We start from the raw sequence: 23980 nt of genomic DNA, 5'->3' as shown, positions 1-23980 counted from the left end.
GGAATCGAAACAAAGGCAGGTAACAAATTTTTTTTTTTTTGTCATTTTGAACAAGGATCAGGGAAAGTTGCTTTTACCTCCTCATTTAATAGATGTATAGTTTGTGTCTCTTATTTTGCACTAAATCTTATTGAAGCAACTGAAGTAAGATACAGTATGAAACATTAGAAGTAAATGGGTGCAGATAGTCTCACATCATACAGTACCATCATTTAGTAACCCCCACGCCCCTGAAAAAACAGCTTGTACTCCAGTGTATTAACCTGCACATCGTATTAAATACTGTGCTGAGTTTGTACACAGTATTACCGTGTACTTCCAACTGTTTCCAAGAGGTGAACTCACAGGATATTACAGTGGATTAAGGCTATGGTGATGTTAAATAATTAAAAAAAAAAAAGATTTCTGAAAGCGAGTGCCGGTTGTGAATGAACCAAACAGCACAGTTACACAACAGACAGAGGACTGTGGCTGCTGATGAATTCAGTTAAAAGTTTCTAAAGATTTCTAAGAATCAAGATGAACACAACAAAATAGAATCCGTCAAGGTCGACTGCACCATGGCGCTGTGATACGCCAGTCATCTCATCGTTTGTTTTTTTTTTTCCTTTTTCTTAATCATAACTGTTTCGCAATCACAAACTGACTACTACAAGTATGCAATTTATAAGTAAAATTCAATTCCATTTTAAAAAAATAGCACTTTTCAGAATAAAACCAATGGAGAACCACATGAAATAGGTGACAGTGAATATGAATTCCCAAAGTTGCTCTCAATCTTTAGTGGTGGTGGTTAAAAAATGGGGTAAAAATATCTGCTGACAACACAAATGAGCAGTTTCAAGCAGAAAAGAAAAAACTTGTATTAGCTTACGTTGCTCTGACTCCAGCGTATTAACTTGGTGGTTTGTCTGAATGAACAAGAATATTGTTTTGTTTATATCTGAAGATTCTTTGAAGACAATATTTTGTCACTTGTGCAGCTACTAGAGAGCATCTTTATTTTTTCTGAAGGCGACTGTGACAGAAGCAGAATCGGACCCAGCTGCACTCTGGGCACTGGAGGGGCTGATTTACACCGGCAGTTTTGACCCAAACCCCATCCACAAATGAGCCTATGCATGTTAATTTTGATGACTCGTTCTATCTGAATCACATTATTTACTGTCTCTGTAGGAAGCACTGAAGAGGATTCTGGAAAAAACCAAACTAGTGTAAATCTGTCAGTGAATCGGTGAGTTGTAGGGAGCGTCTGTCGTACACTGGACCACTTTACATGTAAGGCACAGATACATGTAGGTTTATCCATGACAGTACTTCATTTAACACACTGTACTAGTAAAATTTAAGAAGTGCTACAGCAGATGTTCTGGCTACACATCAGACAACTAGTCTGTGCACCAATACCAGCCATTGCTAGTTTCTCTGGATAAAGTGTTGTTTAAAAATCCATCATGGGTCTGATGAATGATTTTCATCTACAACGTGCAGTCTGCATGATCACAGTTTGTGTGCACGAATTACGACCATCCAAACCTACTCTGCAACTCACCGACTGCACTAAATCAACAACTGCTGCTTTGACTACACCTCTTTCTGCTGTCCTGTATCTTGTCGCCTTGCCTTCTTTTGTTTAGTGTTTTTAATTATCCATGTGTGTCTTTCTTTTTGTCTGAGAATCACTGTGTTTGGGGATGGGGTTGAGGGAAGCGGGGTGTTGATCAGGGACATGAAAGATCTGAAGCGATCTAGACAGCCAGGTCGCTCGGCCTGGCCCGGATGCTGCTGCTCTTGCTGGCCCGACTGAGCCGCCGAGGGTCCGTGCTGACCCTTACTGGAGGCTCATGCATCTCCACTGTGGTTGTGGTGACGTGGCCTTCCTCCGGCTCGCTCTTCCCCCCACCCCAGCTGCCTGTATTTGAGACAGTGCCAGGGCTGCTGCTGCTGCTGCTGCTGGAGGCAGCAGTGGCGGTTGTGTTGGTGGTGTTGGTGTTACTTGTGGTGTTGCTGGTAGGAAGCAGTGCAGCATCGACCAGCTGCTGCTGCTCGTTGTCAACACTGGCGGAGAAAGAGGAGGATGGGGAGGGGGAGGTGGCCTTCATCTCCCGAGTCTGCTGCTCGGTGGCCAGGTTGGCCCAGTTCTGCTGAGCGGCCAACCTGTGGTTGTTGTTGTTGCTGATGTAGTAGTGGGAAGAAGGGGAGGGTTGGTGGAGGGACTCCTCCTGCTGGAGGTTGTCCATCTTGAACTCCACTGCTGAGGGCACGGCTGTCGTCCCCATGGGCGGCAGGAACGCCCCGCTCCCTGCCGTCACATCCGTGTAGTTGGGAGGGTAGCTGAGGCTGGATGGGGCAGTTCTGGAGGCTGAGGCCAAACACTCAGGCTCTGCAATATCAACGCGACGCAGCGACTCGTGGTCGGGGGCAAACTCATTTGTCATGCCTTGTTTAACCTTCTTCCATCCAAGGTGATAGATCTCTAACAAATTCAGCAAAAGAGACACGCAAGCCACCACAAGCATAAATATAATAAAAATAGTCTTTTCAGTGGGCCTCGAAATGAAGCAGTCAACGATGTTAGGGCAGGGCCAACGTGCACACTTGTACAGGGGCCTCAACTGGAAGCCATAGAGGAAATACTGGCCCAAAATGAATCCCACTTCAAACAAGGTCTTGAAAATAATGTTGAACACATAAGTGCGCAGCAAAGCGCCTCTGATACGGATTTTGCCGTGCTCATCCCTGATTGGCGGCTTCTCCTTCTTGCCGCCTCCTCCTCCAGCATCTCCGCCATTTCTAAAAAGGAGTTCTTTCTCCTCTTGGAACCTGTTTGCTTTGCGCATCTCCTCCTCCTTTTCTTTCCGCTTCTCCTCCATGCGGACGATGTGCAGCACGTGGCCCAGGTAGATGAGCGTCGGCGTAGACACAAAGATAATCTGCAGCACCCAGAAGCGGATGTGCGAAATGGGGAAGGCCTCGTCGTAGCAGACGTTCTCACAACCAGGCTGTTGGGTGTTGCAGGTAAAGTCCGACTGCTCGTCACCCCAAACCTCTTCGGCCGCAGCCCCCAGCACCAGGATCCTGAAGATGAAGAGGACAGTCAGCCAGACTTTGCCGATGACCGTCGAGTGCTCCTGAGCGTTCTCCAGCAGCCGCCCCAGAAAGCTCCAGTCACCCATGCTTCAAGATTTCTAGCCTATGGAGAAAGTACAGGCTGGAGTGGATAAAGAAGAGAGAAACGACAGCATAACAGAGGAAGAAACAGAGCACGTGAGAGAACGATATTGAAAAGTTGGTGTGAACATCAAACTGACTGAATGTAAGGCCTTACCCCGAGGTCAAAAACGTTGCACATGCGAACACACAGAAAGACATAAAGACAGGGAGGAGAGTGGACGTGTTTCAGTTTTTCACAGAGCACAGGCCTTTATAGAAAACTGCCACATATTGGACGTCGACACCACATCGAGCCACAGCATTCACTTCGAACCCAGGCGTCTACTGTACAGACCACCTGTTTGACAGGCCTGATTCTCTCTCGCTCACCAGCTCGCTCCGCTGCCCAGCAGGCATGTGCTGAGATCAACATTATAGTGTTCGAAAACAGCATTTAGCAGGGATGGGGCTCTGGTGTTGTGCACACACACACACACACACACACACACACACACACTCACACACACACTGAAGCCACCCTCCCTTCCTCTCCCTCACCATTCACTGTTATACTAAAGCCACAGGTATCAAAAATTAGGACTGATAATATTACACTTAAATAACTATTATTAACTATTAAATGTTAATAAAAATAATGATTTTTATTTCCTACAATCCAAGTTCATGTATGAAAATGGCTTGTTGTGTTCAGTCAATGGTCCAAATTCCAATTTCCACTCATTTTATAAGCTGAAACCAGAGGATAGCGTTTTAAATAAAGTGTTTTTCATTAAAGTTTGTTATTTGATCACACAGTCAGTCTATGTTCATGTCCATATATATTTAAACAGACTTTTAAAGCTACACTACATATATATATATATATATATATATATATATATATATATATATATATATACACACACATACATATATAGATAGATAGATAGATAGATAGATAGATAGATAGATAGATAGATAGATAGATACAGATTTGGACATACATGATAAATGAGCAGACGATGTTACACACAAAAACCTTTAAAACAACACAAATAATGCAAAGGAGAAACTTACTAAAATGTTCTTGTATCAAAGGTAATAAATCCATCGACTAGGGTTCACAATATGTATGACACCTGGAAGATAAAAACATTAGTCAAACAATAGTCAATATACTTTTTAGAGAAATAGTCAGTGTAATGTTAAAAAACAGACGTGTGCGTGTTTTCAAAATCCCAAACTCTTGCATTTAAAATACCTGTTGTGACTATTGGGGATTTTTGTGACACTGCACCAGTGAAACCCAGAGACTCAGAAGCTGCACTGTGACATGATCTTGTGACTTAATTACAAGTGGCCAACTTACATGATACATTTCTTTTCAGTATTTGTGGCATGCAGTTATGTGGCATGGTGCTGAATGTAACAGACAAGCCAGGTTCAAATACAAAGCCCCAGCTGCCGGACTGACAATGCAGAGTGTGCCAGACTCCTTTTAAATGCCACAAGCTTTGTCAGGCTTTTGTCCAAAACGTTTAGTAAAACTGATGCAACTCTTAATTACCTGATATCATAACCTGGGTTTCCTTTACTCATGTTTAAACACAGTACAAATGTTCACAGCAGTATGTATCTGCTATACCTTTAGACCGGAGATGTCATACTTAAATACAAAAAGCAAATCCATCTGCCACCAGTGGTGCCATCACCAGAGCGCACTGAAGAGTGTGTGGAGCTCCCGCAGCTGCAGCGACGCGTCTCTCCCTGATCCCGAAGCCGCGTCCTGCCTCCTCTCTGACAGCTCAACAAACTTTTAAAATGCTGCAGCACTAACTCATTCGTGCACAGACTGCGTGTGTGTGTGTGTGTGTGTGTGTGTGTGTGTGTCCCGGGCCCGTTAACTTGCGTAAGGACACGTTTTCCCGCTGTTGTTAGTTTTTGGAGGCGGATTGGAGTCGAAGATGGGGCTCGGTCACACGGAGCTGCCTCCCGTTCCCAGCCATGTCTGGACTGTCACATTGTGAGGCCATGCATGAGTGAATCCACAGAGTCATCAGCCTGTCCGGACTCACACCACGCCCCTGCCAACATGTTCTGAACCTTTCCAAAGTAAAACCACTTGGAAAAAGTTCAGTATAGGTCGTAAAACTCCAGCAGCAGACAATTTGCAATTTAAAAAAACAGCAACTGCTCCAATATTTGAATAGGAAAACACAATTAAAAGGCCACAGGTCATTATAAACACTCTCTCTGATATCTGATGATTAAAAGCAGCAGTTATACATAAAACAGAGTTCACTGGACAGATGAAACCTTTAGGGCATCAAACGTAAAATAAAATAAAATATAAAAATAAAAATATTTCCCAAAAATGTTCCCAATGGGCAGCTACAGAGGTCTGTGTCAGTATGTGAGGAAACTGCAAATAAAACAACAAAACACACCGTTTAGATTGAACTGATTTATGAAAATAAATCAAAACTTCAAGTTGAACAAAAACACAATCACAAAGGTTGAAGTTCATTTCCTGTTTGTCTATTAATAAGTTGTTCATTGTTAGAAACAGAGCTCAGACCTGGACCGTGGATGAAATCTGGAAAGAAAAATGTTAGGAAGGGACTTGATCTTAAAAACAGTGTCCATTACACTTGAAAAGGTCAAAATCGGGAGAGGTCAAAGGTCAATGCAGTGCAGACATAACTTTTTTGTATCACAGATTTTGTTTTTGCAAATGAAAAAACCTTCAAGAGTTTTCTTGGATATGTTTAAAACTGAAATTACACTTAATGCTGCACCAGTAAAGTCAACATCATTTAGATTTAATTTTTTATAATCAATGGGTTAAAGGTAACTAATTCAACTCAGCTATTCCGGGATGGATGAAGGACAAAGACATTTTCACCTCAAATTAAGAGGTGGCTAAAATAAGGCGCATGCTGAAAGCGGATACAGCCGGCTGGGGTCAGTACACGCTGCAACAACAGGCTCCAAATAACACAGGAATATTTAGCAATGACAACAAAATACATCATTTAGGAGCAACCGTGTGGTTTTAGAAGTTGCCTCTGCAACCTGAGGATCCTGCTTCGGGCAACAGCGTCATCAGGAGGCAAAACAAATATTCACTGATCAGTATTTGTCTTTGTTCCTACAAGTTCAGACATCTTGACAGGAACAGGAAATATAATGTAGGTAATATTTCTGTCATGTAAGATATAATGTGTGGTGAGTGATTCATATTTATTTGTGCAGTATGATCTGTTGAGGAGGTTTCTAGCACTTGTCCAACTAAAAAACATCTCATGCAATTCAAACATTTCATATATTTAGCACCTGGCATGCCGTGTGAATCAGTTCAGGCACAAAGGGCAAAGAGGAAATGCTTATCAGCGTTTTCCTGTGCAACACATTTCTCAGTAGTTACGAACACAAAGACGTGAAAAAGTGTAGAAATATTTACAAAAAGTAGATTAACTATAAATTTTCTAATTGATCTTCCTGCTACAGTGACTTGATTCAACACAGTAGGATTAAAAAAACTCATCTGCTTTTATCAATGACACCAAAACTTGTATTTCAATCAACCACATTTAAAATCAGACGTTAGCTCCTGCTTCAAATTCAGTTTATTAGTTCTTTTTGCTTCTATTTAAACACTAACTAAATGATTCAGGCTGCGCTGAAAATCACTGCCACCATTAGATGTCAGTGTAGACTCATCATCAAACACTACAAACCATCCAGTGAATGAAAATGAAGGTGACACAGATGCAAACATACGACTGTCTATGAACATGTGACTCCTGTAGTGGCTAATTTGAGGCCATTTGTAACAATAGAGAGCAAATATGCATATTATACAGTGACTTCCATCAGTCCCAACATCAGCTTCATCTTCTCTTGAGACATTTCTGGTAGATGCTCATATTTAGAGGCTGATTTCCAAACTATGACCATCTACTACCAGCAGCTGGATTCACAGTTCCTGCTTCCCTCCTTCTCTTTCACTCCACTATCGATGGCTGCTCCTCAACACATGGTCTTGTTGCTGGATGAATCTGTGGAGCAGGACAGCAGCAGCTCGTTCTTCTTGTTCTGCAGGAGGGCACTATCCCGCGTCACTCCGTCTGTGTGGGTGTAATGGTGTCTCCCCCTGTTTGATCTGGCCGAGCACCTCATGAGCGCCTTGGCGATGAGATAGCACAGCTCGGCCACGTTCAGCACCATGCAGATGGCCGATGAGGCCACCATGAAGATGGTGAAGACCGTCTTCTCTGTTGGCCTGGAGATAAAGCAGTCCACCTTGTTGGGGCAAGGCCACTGCTCACACTTCACTAGCCGGGGCATCTGGAAGCCGTCGTAGACAAAGTATAGAGCGTACATGAACCCACCCTCGAAGATGAGCCGGAAGAACAAGCTGCAGGTGTAGGTCCACCACAGTGGGCCCGTGATCGGCAGACGCCTCTTCTTCAGTGTCTCCAGGTCAGTGTCTGTCATCTTCTCTGTGCCGTTGGAGGCCAGCATGGTCCTCTTATCCCCACGTTTCCTGTAGGCGACATGCATGGCCACCAACAGGGCTGGTGTGGAGACAAAGATCAGCTGCAGGCACCACAGTCGGATGTGCGACACGGGGAAGAAGTGGTCGTAGCAGACGTTTTTGCAGCCGGGTTGCTGCGTGTTGCAGGTGAAGTCCGACTGCTCATCCCCCCAGACGCTCTCAGCGGCCAGAACCAGGATAGTGATGCGGAAGATGAAAAGGACGGAAAGCCAGATCTTTCCTAGACTGGTGGAGTGTTTGTTGACGCCGCCCAGCTGGGCATAGAGCGCTCCCCAGCTCATGGTGGTGAAGTGGACTCAGGTGACCTGTAGACCACAGGAAACAACACAAAGGATGACAGAGCTTTTCTTCAGTAATCTCTGAACTACCTGTAGCTACAGAGTTGTACCTGTTGTTGACCTGTAGCTCGTTCTCAGTTTGATATTTTAAGTTTTATAATAAGATAACATGACACAGGAGGACCAGGTCAAGTCAGGACTATATGTGTCCTGTGGCTTACTGAAAGAATTCATTTGTAGAAACCAGATAATGAAGCAGGCAACATGGTGACAATAAAAGGGGAGGGGGGGGTCTTCCACCTACTCCAGGTACCTGCAGGATGATTAATTAAATGCACTGCTAACCTATTGTAATCTACAGTACAATAACAATAATAATTCATTCTTAGCACTTTGCTGTGTCTAAAAGATATTTATTTTATTTTTATATATCAACAAACAAACTACATCCTACAAGATGTGAATATGAGCAATAAAAGATCATTTGAGTCACTTTTTTGCGTGTGGCTCATTTAATTTGGACTTTTTACTTCAAGAAATTAGCAAATCTTTATTTATTTCCTTTTTTTTATTAAATATTTTGATGCTCATTTCGTGCGCTAAAGGCCCCACAGGTAGTGGTTTATCATCATTTACTGTATTTTACACAAAGAGTTCAAATCTCACCGGACTCACTCACCTGTCTCTGTGGAGCTTCTCCAAAAATAGTTTCCAAGAAGGAGAAGATCTATTAATCCTTCACAGTTTGAGGGTTGAGGAAACTTTTCCCCCCGCTTTAAAAAGTTGTTGGACTCAAGTCTTTGAGTCGCGTCTGAGACGCACCTGAGCCGCCGTCATCGGGTTTTTATCCGCCCTCCTGCAGACGCGGTGGAGGGGAGGAACCAGGCCCAGGGTGGGGTCAGCAGGCACCCACGGAGGAAAAACTCTTCAGTGCTAGAATTAACTCTCAACACTTTATTTTTTGGACATGATGACAGGTTTATAATTGGTAACATGGTCGGAATATGGCACAGATGTGTTGTTAGACCCCACGTTGACCTCCAGCCTTTATCAGTTTAATTATCTCCCCAATAAAATTCAGTGAGCTGTTTCTCCAATGTCAATATTTCCTCCCAGTTTTCTTTTCATAGTTGATCAGACAAAAAAAAAAGATGAAGATGAAGGAATACAGATACTACATAGATAAAATTATTATGAAACAGTTGTTGGTCAGTATTATAATATAAAATCAATTAATAGTAATTTATTCTGAGGTTTTCTGAGTTAATTACTTCACACACACAACACCTAAAAGAAAAATATACAAAATCAACGTCACAGCACTTAAACTAAAACAATGGCGTCTTTATAACTTTATAATGTTTTATTGACTTTCAAACAAGAAATGATAAAAATCCAGACAGAGGCTTGTTCAATAATCCTCCATGAATGATATATTAAGAACAACACAACAACATGATGCTTTCAAAACATACACATTAATCAATAGTGGCTACAAAACTGCAATAGTACATGTACAGTATGCTCGGAATGACTTATTTTTATGGCTTACAAACATTACATCTAATAAACACGCTACACTGTTTGCTGTATAACGTTTTATCACATTTCATAGTTGCATATCCTGCAGTACGGTCATGTGATGGTCACTCTGGCCTGATATCAGTGTTAAATTAAATTTTACATCATGAGTAGAACGTTCACCCTAAACAGCACTCGTGATGTTTCCATTCACTGTTTGCTGGGATTCAGGGACTCACCAGTAACCATTTAATGCACTGGACATCATTCATTTGTTTTGCTGGAGGAAACAGAAAAGACTCAGTGTACAGAAGTAATTAGTCAAGAAAATAGAAATGTATGATTTCATTGTTTTCATTAATCAAATGATCATTTCACAGTTTTCAGATTCATAGAAATGTTTGACATGGAATAAATTGAACAGTCGTCCACAGTTGTAATGTTCATTTCTAAAATATCTATGAAAAGACACACAAGTCAAGTCATGTCCAAAGATGTAATTCTTATAATTAATCTTACATTTTATGTCAAATAAAATCAGATGTTCTTCACTTACAGTATGTGTCTTTATTTAATAATCAGTCATAATGAAAAGTTTTCTTGAGTTTGTGCCCCCATGCTGATCCTAGTGGTCCTTCTTCAGCTTGGCTAGACCCATGAGGAGCTGGTCTCTCCTCTCCCGTCTGGCCGACAGATGCTGCGGATCGCTGGGAATCAGCTCACACATCTCCTGAGAACAGCAGGGAAGGAAAGCGTCATGCGCCCTAATGATTAAAGGCTTTTAATCATATTTTTTTTCCTGCTAATCTACACTCACACTTACATTAATAATGCTCTTGGCTCCCTTGCTGAAGAAGTCTGGTACAGGTCCGAAGGAGTTGAGGACCCTTGTTACGCCTTCTCCATAACGTTTCATATAATCCCCCAAACCTGTGGGACAACAGCTGATCAGAGGGGGGTCAGGCAATGGGGTGAAAATATCCCAGCTGCAGTAAAAGTCTGACATCAAAAGAAGAAACTAATAATTTGGGGACGTCACTGAGTGTTGGACACCTGATACAAAAGGTTTAATGTATCTCGATTAAACAGAACAGAAGCTGAACTTTCATCTCGTATCCATCTGTTGAGCTTCAGTGAACCACAGAAACAAATTAATTGGCCTCGCTGTGCAGTGTGACAAGTGCCACCTACCCGCAACCAAACACAGACGTGTGTGGGATAAGAAACAACATCATGCAGGTCTGTGGTACAAATTTTGAACAGTGTTTTATTCTGTGATGAGTAGAGGAACCTCTGCACTGTATTAGGAGCCAAATGGGAAACAGAGCTCGAAATACAAAGATGAACACATTCTTGTTTGTTATGTAATAATAAAATGAAAAGCAATTAAGTGAAATTAAATTAGAATCCAAGAAGTAGAGAAGTGCATTATTTATTTAAAGGCTAATGCCCTCCTGCACAGGTACCTGTGCAAAAGCCAAAACCTTCTGGAAGAGCAGAAAGAGAAGGTGGAGACAGAGAGACTGAGTGCTCCGGTATCTGATTGGAATGATTTAAGGATGGGAAGTCACAACAGCAGAAGGTCTAAGCAATCTTTGTGAGAACATTATCTTACCACTGTTTCCTGAACTAAAAAGAAATCAGCAGAAAGCTTCAGTGCTGTAACTACAGGTAGATTTGGCACCTGGTTTGAGGGCCGTGATGTGGGCCCTGTGAGTTTTAGATTACTGGTGTGAGAGAGTGCATTCATTGCTGCCCATCAAAAGACTGCTTTGTTCAGCTAGAGCGTCCTTTTTTTTCCCTGTGTGTGCGTATAGTCAGAGTTACTCTGTGGGTTTCACACTCCCTTTTGATATTCTCCATCTCCCTGAGGTTTCACTCTCCTGCACATACAGGAACAACACCACGGTCTGCTGCAGTCAGTACATTAGTGCATGTATGTTGTGCTGAGGTGTATTTTTGTTTTGTGACAGCTTTTTAAAAACAGTTCTTTCACAAAGAGTTTAGTTTTTACTTCACTGCTGCCAAAGAGGCTTCTACAAAGCCAAGAAGTAAAGGTCTGAATATTTTTAAAGTTATAACAACATTTATGACTGCATATGTTTACACAAGACATTTAATATACTTATATATGATTCTTATTTTATTGAAAATATACAGGCTTGTGAGTCAGGTAATTAAGTTGCTAATTAATTGAATAAATCCTATACTTTTTACAATATAAATCACATCTAGCTATCTATTACATTACTTATTCCACATATTTTAAGCATTAATCCTCTCATTCTTTTTCATTAAATACTCCCTTCCCAGAAAAGACATTACAGTAAAAATATGAAAATGTTCCCTATATACCCCTACATATGCTGCATATAAATATACCAGCAGGTTTATCCATGTTAAATACTTGTTGTATAGTGTACTAATGTTTTACTACCTTAGAACTGCTACTCCTGAATTTGTATTTATTTAAAAAGCTGTTGTTGTAGACTGTCAATAACACTAATGTTGTCTAAAACCTAATATAACTTCAAAAAATCCATGTTTTTTGTATGTAATGTTGGATATACACATGTTAGTGTATTAAAATGGGACTGAATTCACAGCTTCATTTCTAATTACCACCATTAACAGGAATCAAGTCCAGTGTAAAATTGTCAGACTGTCCCTTTAACTGTGCATCGTGTCTCTACACGTGGGACCCAAATATTGTCAATATTTCTTCACAGTCACACAAATGATGTAAAAAATGCTCAAAACAAGAGATTAAATACGTTTGTTGGTCTGCTGTTTATGGTCCAAAGAAGGAACATTACCTTCAGGTGCATTGAGGTGCATCGTTTCCATGGGTCCAATGAAGGCGTAACGCATTCCTAGTCCCTCTGACATCACAAGGTCAACGTCCTTAACTGAGATAATACCATCCTGATGGAGTAAAAGAGTAAAACAAAGAGTTAGAAGCAGCCACTTTCACTCATATGACCTGAATTATTAAGAAAGGTCAGCTTAGAAACACAGCCAGTACGGTCTAAACTCTGAACCATCCCCAACAAACACGAAACTGCTCCGTGAAAGATGTAAGAACATATTTTACCTGCCATTTTAACAAAGTCATGTATTTTTACCTTCAGGTGTTTTTGGACCAACCAAATTCCCTTTGATCCCATCAGGCTACTCCCAACATATCGAGTTTGCCTAATCAGCCAAATCAGCCTCAGGATTATGTAGGCAGTACAGGGAGGAGTGGAGCTGAGGATGGAGGGATGGAAGGAAGGAGAGACAGAGGGAGTGGTTCAGGTATCTCTGGGTTAGAGATACCTGTTGGCCGACCGTAGAGGAAATCAAAGCTTGGATACAGTAGGGTGAGCAAGAGGGAAGGGACAGGGTCGTCTTTGTTTGGGCCCGGCGTCCAACAACAGGCCCGTTATCTGAGTAAAACAGGATGGTAGGTGGGGTCTTTTCTCTACTGTAATCACTGGGGTAAAGAGCTGCTTTCTCAGCCACTCTGCTTTCCAACACTGGCTCTGACTCGGGGACCATTTTCTGTGTGTTTGTGTGTTTGCAGGGGTAAGGACGGGTCGCTGTTATGTAAGAAGGATCATAAGGCCAGAGCTGAACCTCTGGTCATTCTTGATGTTTGTCCTTTTCTGGATTACATAGGGTTGAATTGAAAGTGATGCTTACAAGGACAGAGTTTTTCAAGATACTTGGCAGGAAGCATGTTAAACAGCTCACACAAGTACAACCAAGTGTTGTTCTTAAGATCTGTAACATCAGGACCCATGCTAGACCACTTTTGCAGGTTGGAAAAGCTAATGCTCATCAGATCAGATGTAGAGTTGCCAATTTTCTTCCTGGAGGATGGACTTTGGATGATAAGGTGCAAGAAACTGGAACAAGTTAACACCTCATATTAAATACTGTGTTGAGAGAACGTGTGTATGACTCGCCAGTACTGTGCATTTTATCACTATTCAAATCTGGTGCTTGTGTGAGATCACTGATGCATCAATGCAGTTTTTCTTTAAAGAGCACACTGGAAACAAGTCTTGGACTTTGTACTAGAGAGAACCTGTCACTGGTGCTCTTTTCCAGCCACAGTTTAAATCACTTCATTGTGTCACAGGGTGAAGCTCGGGGTCAAGTGGTACATTTTGTTCACATATTTTAACTTTCACAGCTCATCTCTTCCTTCAGCAGGGACAAGAAAGAAGAAACACATGACCTGACAAGAGAAAGGTGATCGATCCAAATTCTGAGCAAAGACCAACAACTCAGGATTTACCAGCTATTCAACTTTGACAAGGTTGTGACAAACACACATCATTCCTGTGTGACATGTTTGTTAATTATTTTTGATCATGGTTTAAAACAGCTGTGCTCCAGGTACTAGTCAGGTGCAAGTACTTGCCTAAAGCAACACTACACTACAAGTACTTTAAATTCTTTACTCTAGATACTAAAGCACATGCCCCAAAAGAAGTGCAACTTCTCCACTAAGAAGATAATGTGTTTTATGGATTTGTACTGACAGGTGGTTAATTCATAATAACACATCAGAACTTATTAGTGGATTATATTTTATATTAAGAAAACAAACAAACCAGTAACTAAGACTGTAAAATAAACTTAGCAAAGTAAAAGTACAATATTTTCTTCCTTTCCATGAACTTTATAGTGAAGTCAGGTTGGAAACACTCCAAAATCCTACGTAATAATCCTACATTTTCACACATATAGTAACAAACATTGATTAATTCAAACTAAAACTCAAACATCTGTTAAGCTGCAGGCACAATCCAGACTATCTTAGCTTTTTTAACAATTCTGAGTGATGGATTGACTTGAATGTCAACCTAAATATTTTCTGTTATGGAGAGGACCTTACTGGTGCCTGACAAGCTTTTTTTTAATGTATAATTCAGTAGTAAAGGATGTAAACGTGTTTACAGATGCGGTTCACATCCCACATGTGAGGTGAGTTGTAAACAAAATGGCTAACATTAGAGGTAATAGAAAAAACAAAAAAAAACCCACCAAAAACCCAAATGTCAATAAATTATTTGGAAAACTGATTGTATTTGTGAGCATGTGGTTTTACGGTTTTAAGCCTTATTTTAACTTCTATACAGCCAAAAGTCTAATATGGTCAGGCCATGTTCTACGATGCAGCTGAGAGTCTGACACTTAACACCAGCGTGGCATTTTTGTCAGCTAGGACCTAAGGGTGCCCTCTGGGTTAATTCTTCTCTACTGGAACCTCACAAGTGAGTGATCCACAGATGATATGGAATGTCATGTAGATATGAGTCTGTGCCTTCACGGGCCAGCGTGAAGACACAAATATCACATGATGGATGCATTGATGTTATTTTACATACTGCACAGAGTCAAGGGGAGGAGGGCTTCATTTCCTTGAATTACACTGAAGGCTTTAATTCCCAGAAGCTTAAGTCCAGTCAACTGTTAGTGTCAGTGACTGGTGTTATTCTCTAATAAGAGCTTTACCTGACTGCAGGCCCACTTGGCTCTTGAGTGAACCACAACGCTCCTCTTGAAACAAAGAATCCAGGATCACTTGAGGATAAATTCCAAAACATCTTCAGAAATCCAGACTGTGAAAGGATCTTTGCTGCAAGTCATTGCAATTTGCAAATTCAGCTATTAGTTATGAAAATAGACTCAATTTAAAAGTCTGAGGTCTCACAGAGTATTCTTGTTATCACTCAACTTTAAAGCTGCAAACACTACAAGAACAACCATAATTGCTATTAATATTACTATTAGGTTTCATAATTGTGGGGCTGAAGTCAGATCCTTTAGCAACATGTCATCCTAAAAACATTCATTGCAGAGTGAGTGTTTAGTGGTATTTAAATATCCCAAGAAAGGAAATTTACTGTAGCCATTGGTATATATCTCAAATTAAGAAATATTATAAATTATAAATGATTTCTCAATGAGGCCTTTTAAAAGGCCTTCTAACAGATATATATGACACTAGAGACATTTGCTCTGGACTCTGTTTGTCTGTCTGTCAGCCCTGTGATAGACTGGTGACCTGTGCAGGGTGTACCTCGCCTGTCCTATTAATCTTAGGACAGTGTTTTTGTTTTTATACAAAATTCAAAACAACATCTTAATGGAGCAACAGATGACCACCAGTGTAACATAGAAGTACACTAAGTCTGCTCTTTTTTATCATCTCCAACAGAGAAAAGACACAGAATCAAGAGCCAGAGTGTGTCACTGATCTACATCCCTCTTTAGGGTTATTATTGCCTGTGTGTGACAGACCTGGGATGATAAACGAGAGTTGTTCTACCAACAGTAGTAATTTGTCCCTGCAGAGGGTAGAGCTAATCCATTACAACTTTAATTATCGTGTAATCTAGCCAACAATCAGCACAAAGGAGTTTTTGTGTTTGGCTGATTTGCTCCTATCAGTCAGTCAGATATCCACCACCAACACTGGCAATCTTAATGATTATTTGAACAAGTTTTATGTTTGGATGATAGATTTGTCTTTACAGGGGGAACTGTGACTATTTTACTCGTAGGGATCAGTGTAATAATCATAGGCAATGCTGGAAATACATGTATAATGTCTTCTGGCTCTGGCTAAATATTATTTGTCCTTCCAGATGCTCCATGGACTTGGTTTAGAGACTACAAATAAACAGCAGAAAGTCAGCGTTACAAACTGGCGTGATGTATTTAAATAATGTAAGCATTTACTCAGCGGGGAAGGTTGAAACAGATACAGGCCTTATAGTCCATATTAAGAACTAGTATTTAGTACATGCGCCTTCTGCAGCGATTATAGCATTTAGTCTGGGTGGATAGGCCTCAATCAGCTTTGCACATCTGGACACAGCCATTTTCCCCCTATTCTCCCTTGCAAGACTGCTCAAGCTCTGTCAGGTTGCATGGTAGCTGTTCAATCCTTTACCCATTTACCTTCACATGCCTTCCAGAGTCTGCTGCAGAAAGCAGCAGATGACTGTGTAATTGTGATAATGTCCAGTGTTTGGTTCATGCCAAACACGTTGCCTAGTCTGATGCCAAAAAGGTCAGTTAGGGTCTTACATTAAGCTTCGAGTCTTCCACTTTGCATTTGGAAAACTGAGCTGTAGCTTAGCTGTAAAAAAAACAAAAGGTAAAAACCTCCTAGGGTTGTTTATAATTATTTCTTTGTATCACTAGAAAATGGAGGAAAAAAATATTTATGCAGAATTTAAAATGTATGTCTCTTCCTGCCAGTAATTTTACAAATGCAGAGTTTACTTTATTTTATTTATGTTTATACTGGAGAGGAATGCAGTGAAAATACATATTTTTAGATTCTGAATCTTGTAGCTTTATTCTCATAATAACATGGATTCTATAGTGATTCTGTAATTTGTCAACTTTTCTGTTCATGCCATGAGATTTTCATCTACAGTGATTAGATTTTATTCAACTGAGATTTAAAAACCCTTTAAAAGGGTTGTTGATAAAAACAGCAACAAATACAAGTATTACAATAGATAAGTGACTTATAAATCTTCTCCTGAAATATTTGCTGACTTTTTATGTAATTAGATGATCATTCTGATGTCCGTGTGAATCACAATGAAGCGGCATTCTTGATGCAAGATCAGTTCTGATAACAATCATCATCCGTATTATCATTCTAACCATGACTTCTGTGAGTGATTATATAATGGTGCCTGTCAGCAGGGGCTAAAGATCACTTTCCCTCATTCTGTAGCTTCTTGGACAGAGACGCACAGATTATACTGTAGCAGAGGTGAGCTGACAGGGAGCTTCCTCTTCTCTGCCTCTACAAAAGCATCAGCAGCATCACTCAGCCACACAAAGCTTCACTGAGACTGAGGAGCTCTTGTCCAGAAAAATAAACACGGATAAATACACTTGTACACTTGTGTGTGTCTTCTGCAGTTTTAGGAATTATTAAACATTTAAAGACAAATACAAAACTGTATAACTTTTAAGGGTGACTAAATACCATGTGTGAAGTATTATCTGCATTTTTTTATTTGTATAGCAGTCTAATTCTGGCAACCCATACACTGACCTGGACCAGCCTCCAGGACTCTGCGATAATGGCTGACTGGACTCTGTTGAGGGCAAAGCCATCAATCTCTTTCTTCAGGCGGATGGGGGCCTGGCCAACCTGACTCAAGAGAGATCGATCATGTCAACAATGATAATGCATCAAGACAGTCGTTCTGTACTTCTGTTCTGCAGCTTTAAAAAAAAGAAGTGAATTAGGACAACATTAGTACACCCAGCAACTTAAAGTGGTTGTTTTCCAGGAAACCATTGTTTTTCTTTTGTTTCGACATTATGAAATTCAGCTTGCAGAGACTTGTAAGGATTAGAGACTAGCTTGGAATACATAATCGTTTCTGCAACTCTTCCATATAGTTTGTTTGTAGGATTGTGTAATATGGAATCTTTACCTTAGTCATTAGAGCATGGGTGGTGTCTACAACAGCTGTTGTCGTCTCTGGGTGAGGCACCAACTCCACCAGTTTGACATAGTACGGTGGGTTAACCTGGGCAGGACAGAACAGCCAATCATCATGTATGTAGATACTGTACATTATTATGTAATATACACCACTGCCCAAATGTTGGGAGTCACTTAGAAATGCCCTTGTTTTTGAAGGAAAGGCAGATTGGATTGTCAAACTGATCAGAAATACAGTGTCAACATTGTTAATGTTGTAAATGACTACTGTAGCTGGAAAATTATGTTTTTATTGGGATAGCTACGTAGATGTACAGAGGCCAGAGAAGTTTATCAGTTTAAGATTAACTTAATCATCAGTGGTTATATTAGCGCAGCTGAAAACATGTACAGTATGTTTTCATGGAAAACTAGAAAATGATTAGGCGTAAAATAGGTGACTGCGGTGACGCAAGTGGGTGATGAACATACGTCAGGCATTAGAGCAAAGCAGCACTGTGACAGAAATAAAGAAGGAATTGCTGAAGTTAGACACTAATAAACCATATTTCTATAGCAACGACCTTCAAGACTAAAATGTGAGGAGGTGAAGGGGGCGACAGTCACTGAAACATTAGAAAAGAGAATATTTCAGCTACAGTACGTGATGTTACACTGTCGCCTTATGGCAGAGAGTCTGATTCTGAATAGACGCTAAGGCAGCAACATGTTGCAAAGTTTCCTACTTTCATTCTTACATAAAGCTACAGTATCACAGTACTACTACAGTACTCTGACAGTATCTTATTGAGGAGGGGTGCTGTCCATGTCAATAAAAATACTAAATCATAAATTAATAAAGCATAATGATCATGAGGTGAACAGAATATTGATTTGGCATTAGGTTTGATATTTAATGTATATGTTCAATTAAACTGATTACCATTTCATCTAAATTAATTAAGATTAAGTCACGATAATTCTCAGGTCAAGCTACTGTGTTTTCCCCTGAATGAAGAAAGGCACCGTATGTGTTTGTGACTCGTACAACAGGTCTGGAACTCCTGTGAACTCACACCTAAAAGAACATTTGAAGTTTCTTAAAATTGCTCATTCGTACTACTTAAGAACAGGTCTCTTTGTACAAATGGTCAGAAGATGCTTCATATCTCCTTTGTAGGTGGTTAGGTGTTACACTAGCCACTGGTACCGACATTGTACTATGGCAGCACTAACCGGATGGGAGACAAGGCAGCGACTCCTGTTCTGGACTTTGGAGAAGACACTGCTTGGCACCAGACAGGAGGTGGAGCTGCTCAGGATGACATCTTTCCCCACAAGACACTCTATGTCCTGGAAGACACTCTGCTTGACCTCAAGCTGCTCAAATACACACTCCTGAAAAACACATCATAACACTATCATAGGGTGAGAGTGAACACACAGAAATGTACACACACACACACACACACACACACACACACACACACACACACACACACACACACACACACACACACACACACACACACACACACACAAACACACACACACACACACACACACACACACACTTCATTTTATTTTATGTAACAGAGTAAGCAAAAATTATCTCAAGTCTTTATAACACACAGTACAGTGTATCCTGCTCCCACTTTTCAGATCATAAACAAACTTAATCATCTTACAAATCACAGAATAATTAAATAAATCTAAACACTAAACCACTTCCTCACTGTTCATTGAGGGATCTTCAAAATCATTAAATCCTGACAAAGCACCAGCAAAGTATTTTTGCAATTTGCAATCGTCTTCTGAGAATGCACTTAAGGTTCTCTGGTATTTTCTCTTTCTTGTTTGGGTAACTTCACATCACATCACACTACAAGCCCTATGACCTTTACTCTGCCAAAAATGTTGAAGGCCAAGTTGTTCCTACATTTTAAAACTAGATATGACCAGTTGGGGTCTCATGTAGTCCATATATTGTACATATATGATGTTAATCAGTATTACCAAATTTACAAAACCTTTCTCGGAAACATAACACCTGGTAAAATGAAACCAAAACTATCAATATAGATAAACAATACTTGATGTGAGTAAGAAAATATGTTTTTGTCTGTAATGTATATAATAATTTTACTCTCTACTTCTCATCCACAACTCACCAACAAAGATTCTTATTAGGCACTGGCAAACTATTTCCCAGAACATTCAAGAATATAAATGTTTAAAGGTTCAGATAATTAAAGCTGCATAAACACAATTAGCTTTGAACTATTTTAACCATTCACCGCAGGTTTAGCTGCATTTTTCTATGTCGACGATGAAAAACTGCAATGACGAGCTGAGCAAGCAGCATACCAGACGAAAGTATGATACTTCACTTCAACAATTATGAGTATATAAGAGAGTTTTTCTCCCAACAACAAACACTACAAGTTAAAAACTGACTTTCTGTGTATTTGACCTTTCTCTCCCAGATGCTCTGACAAACAGCTGACTTAGTCTCACTCGTTATGAGAAGACTCGTTAGCGAGCGTTCAGAGAGGAAGAGTTCAGTTTTTCACCTTTAAAGAGCCACTCAATCCCACATTTTCTGTCCCATGCACATAATTAAAGTTAGGTTTTCGCCACCTTTAGTCAATTTGGATATAAAGGTCCCTCCCTGACAAGCTAACTTTTCCACAGGGCTACCACATAGCCATGTCATAACGCCACTATATACTGCACAGGAGTTTTAAGGAGTGTACAGTGTAGCATGGACAGTATACTGTACAGAACTAATTGAACCAAAGTCCTGTACAGTGAGCAGGTCAGAATAGATTGTAACTAATCTAACCAGAGGAAACTCTTCTAGAAAACCCTTGAAACTTGTGTCTAATGTGGTGTTACTCTCAGGAAATGTGTGTCTGATTATCATTACAGGAAAACTCTGCATATTTCTTCCTGGTATTCACCGTCTCTGATAAATACTCTATTGTTCCCTGTTAGGATGAACTCAGTAGAGAGTATTGATTTATCTGGCCCTACCTGCCTCTCTGTGCTCAGTGTGATGAAGAGCACCATTGTCTGCTTTTACACAGTCAGGGTGGCAAACAAGACACTTTCTTGGTCTCTTGGTTTCTTGGGAACTACAGTAGTAGCTATGTCCGTGTTTGGCGGAAAGGACGTAGCATTAAATATTTTACACAAGGGACGGACCCAGTCTATATCCACAGGCCTATTTTCTTATAATCTCTCCATGGTTTGTTCCTAATTTGTGTCATAAGTGACACAAATTAGCCTGTGATATTTTGCCACCTTGAGGATAATCTGTGTATTTTTTGTGATTTTACTTTAATCATTACAAAGTTGTATTTATGGTATTGGACTTAATGCATATGATACTTAGGAGGAGTCAGTATGGGGGACAAATAGACAGAATTGCATGTACTCTGGAGGTGGGTTGTCTAATACCTGAACAAAGAAGGCTCCCTCCAGTGCCTGAGCCAGGTCATCATAACTGCTGAGCAGGGAAAGCTGCTGTGTGCTGGTCAGCTCTCCTCTCAGCATGCCGGCTTCCTCCAGCTCCTCCATCTGCTTCCTGAGCCGACACAGAGTGTGAGAGTTAAACACGTACCCAAACACACTCTCTAATGTCCTGTGGGACATTAACGATACTCTTTTAATGTCTAAGAAATCATTACCAAAATATAAATATGTGAGTGGTTAACAGTGCAAGTACACAGACTGAGAGTTTAACCCAGAAATCTTTACCGTGGATTTTCAAGAAAAGTTGGTTTGTGGGTAAATGTTTAAACATTATCAAGCCTCCAACCCAAATACAAACCACAATTAACTAGCTGCCACTCACAGTAGCACAGTAGTGGATATTATTTAGCAGATGTCATTTAAGCTGCACATTTTGTTGCAGGAACTCAGAAAACTAAAGTCTGGTACAATGACACCCTCTACTGTCCATATGGCCTGAATTTACTGCAGGTTGAGTAGTTCCAGTTGATGCTTGTCAGCTTTTTACAGGATAAATAAAATAAACATTGTTTAAATCCTGAGGTATGTTGTGAATCTTTAAAATCTTTAAAATAACGCTTTTCAAGCTGTATTTTATGTAGTACATTTGTAAAACATTCTTAGTCATTTCACATTAATGTTTAGCAAACGATGACCAAGCTGTGACATATTTCTGGTCAAAACATGTGCTTATCCATGTGCTGCATCGTAACTGGAAGCCACACATCATACACTGTCCATGTGTGTCAGCACAACTCTTTTGGACAGTGCCCTTGTGAGTCATAAGTGCACAGAGGAAGGTTTATACAGTACATGTTGCTAATGTACCCTTCGTGTCATGCAGCAATATTGACCTTGACTGAGAGTACTGGAAAGCAAGTTAGGAGTAGTAAACAGCAGTATTTGGTGTACAGTAGTACATTTCAAACATTCTCTGTAATCAGAAATACCTTAAATTTTCATGAATATGGACATTTTTTATTTGTAAGAAAATACATACATTGAACACATGATGCACATTTTGACCCATTAGAGCAGGGACTTAATTAATTTACACACAACGACACACAAAGAAAACACGAAGGTACATCTCAAACGCAGAAAAGTGATTTGGATATTACATTAATTTACAATGTGTGATATGATGGTTTGTGTAGTAGGGCTCACTTGATCTCTTTGATAGCCTTAGCAGCCTGTCCTTGTTGGTTGTCATAGATCCTCACGCTGAAGCCTCCACTGGCAAACACCATAGCCCAAGAACGGCCTATCAGCCCACTAAAACGGAGTAACAAAACGTTAGGATCCTCACTTACTGTGCAGAGACTTTAATGGACACTGTGCAGGGACAATCATATATAAAAAATGCAAAGTCACTAGAGACAGGTTAGAGGTTTGCCACACAACACAAAGACCGTGCATGTTGTAGCAGTTAGATTTCTTGTAAAATGGCACTTTAACAGGTTTAATAATGTTCTGACTGACCATTCTGTGTGGTTGTTGCTTAAACCTGCTGACCCAACTTTTCCTTTTCCTGTCCTGTCTTTACACTTGAACCCACCACTGGATGTGCTCTTGCTAGCCTTTAAGTTCGCAGTACAAATCAGATATAAGTGGTTTAATCTCCTGGTAACAAATGTCCTGTATATAATATGAAGAATTTCTCATGTTAATACACAAGCGTTTCTCTAAAATCTGCAGTAAACATATGGATGTGACGTTTAATATTTACTTTTCAGGTCATGTCAGAGGCCAGAGTTAACTGAGTGTGTAGAAATAATGAGGGTAAAAGTTAGTTAAAATGTAAACCTACACAAGCCAAACTCTATAGTATTGTTAATCCTGCTGCCTGGTTACTACATACATTAGCTTGTCAGGCTTATTAAAGACTTAAAATTGAAAACGCGATTGTAAATCTATGGTGATAAATGTACAAGAGGCCAGGAAATTACCTTATCACATGCAAAGAGACAGAATAGTCCTGCATGTTGATGTGAGTTACAGCTTAATTATACAATGCAAACCATAAACTAATTCATAACAAACAGAATCACCGTCATGAAACTTTACTTTGCAAAAGCGCTTCAGTAAACAGCAGTAACTTGAGAGTAACTGCATATTTTACGACTTCCATACAGCAGGTGACGAACCTGTTAGTCACTGTATAACATTTTGCTGCTCACCTGCCGATTACAGTGATGATCTTCATGTTTAAGGAGCTCATTTTAATGTTTTAAGAGTTCTTTAAAGGTTTTAATATTTCTAACAGAGCTGTCGCACCGCTCCCCGACGGTCACGATGCTAAATACTGGTACGGCAACCTGGACGGTCCAAAGACCCCAACACAGAATTTCCTTCCCCTGAAAATAAGGTACATTGCACACGGCCGACAAATACTTGATTGTTTGTTTTTAGTAACTTGTTGTTGTAATTAGCTGATTTATGAGTGAACTAAAGTGAAATTGTGCTAAAAATGTGAAGGACCGAGCGGTTAGC

At 40.3% G+C, this 23980-nt stretch overlaps 3 protein-coding genes across 3 annotated transcripts; all 3 read right to left on the bottom strand.

Moving 5' to 3' along the window:
* Positions 1–1742: 1742 nt before the first annotated feature.
* On the bottom strand, positions 1743–3176 carry gja3 (gap junction protein, alpha 3). Its single transcript, XM_026376506.1, has one exon. The coding sequence runs from the start codon at positions 3174–3176 to the stop codon at positions 1749–1751; it is 1428 nt and encodes a 475-aa protein (XP_026232291.1). The 3' UTR covers positions 1743–1748.
* Positions 3177–5688: 2512 nt separating this feature from the next.
* cx30.3 (connexin 30.3) lies at positions 5689–8794 on the bottom strand. Its single transcript, XM_026375779.1, has 2 exons — positions 8672–8794; positions 5689–8019 (listed from the first exon to the last, which is right to left on the bottom strand). Exon 2 carries the CDS (start codon positions 7993–7995, stop codon positions 7186–7188), a length of 810 nt encoding a protein of 269 aa, XP_026231564.1. The 5' UTR covers positions 7996–8019; positions 8672–8794; the 3' UTR covers positions 5689–7185.
* A 1057-nt stretch (positions 8795–9851) lies between these two features.
* Positions 9852–23923, bottom strand: cryl1 (crystallin, lambda 1). Its single transcript, XM_026377300.1, has 9 exons — positions 23668–23923; positions 22655–22762; positions 21434–21560; positions 19208–19369; positions 17982–18077; positions 17594–17692; positions 12330–12438; positions 10337–10443; positions 9852–10243 (listed from the first exon to the last, which is right to left on the bottom strand). Exons 1-9 carry the CDS (start codon positions 23706–23708, stop codon positions 10139–10141), a joined length of 954 nt encoding a protein of 317 aa, XP_026233085.1. The 5' UTR covers positions 23709–23923; the 3' UTR covers positions 9852–10138.
* Positions 23924–23980: the final 57 nt, after the last annotated feature.

This window comes from Anabas testudineus, chromosome 21 (assembly GCF_900324465.2).
Source record: "Anabas testudineus chromosome 21, fAnaTes1.2, whole genome shotgun sequence".
NCBI classification, from domain to species: domain Eukaryota; kingdom Metazoa; phylum Chordata; class Actinopteri; order Anabantiformes; family Anabantidae; genus Anabas; species Anabas testudineus.
Note: the sequence above shows the minus strand (reverse complement) of the source record. Positions and strands in the feature narration are given on the sequence as shown.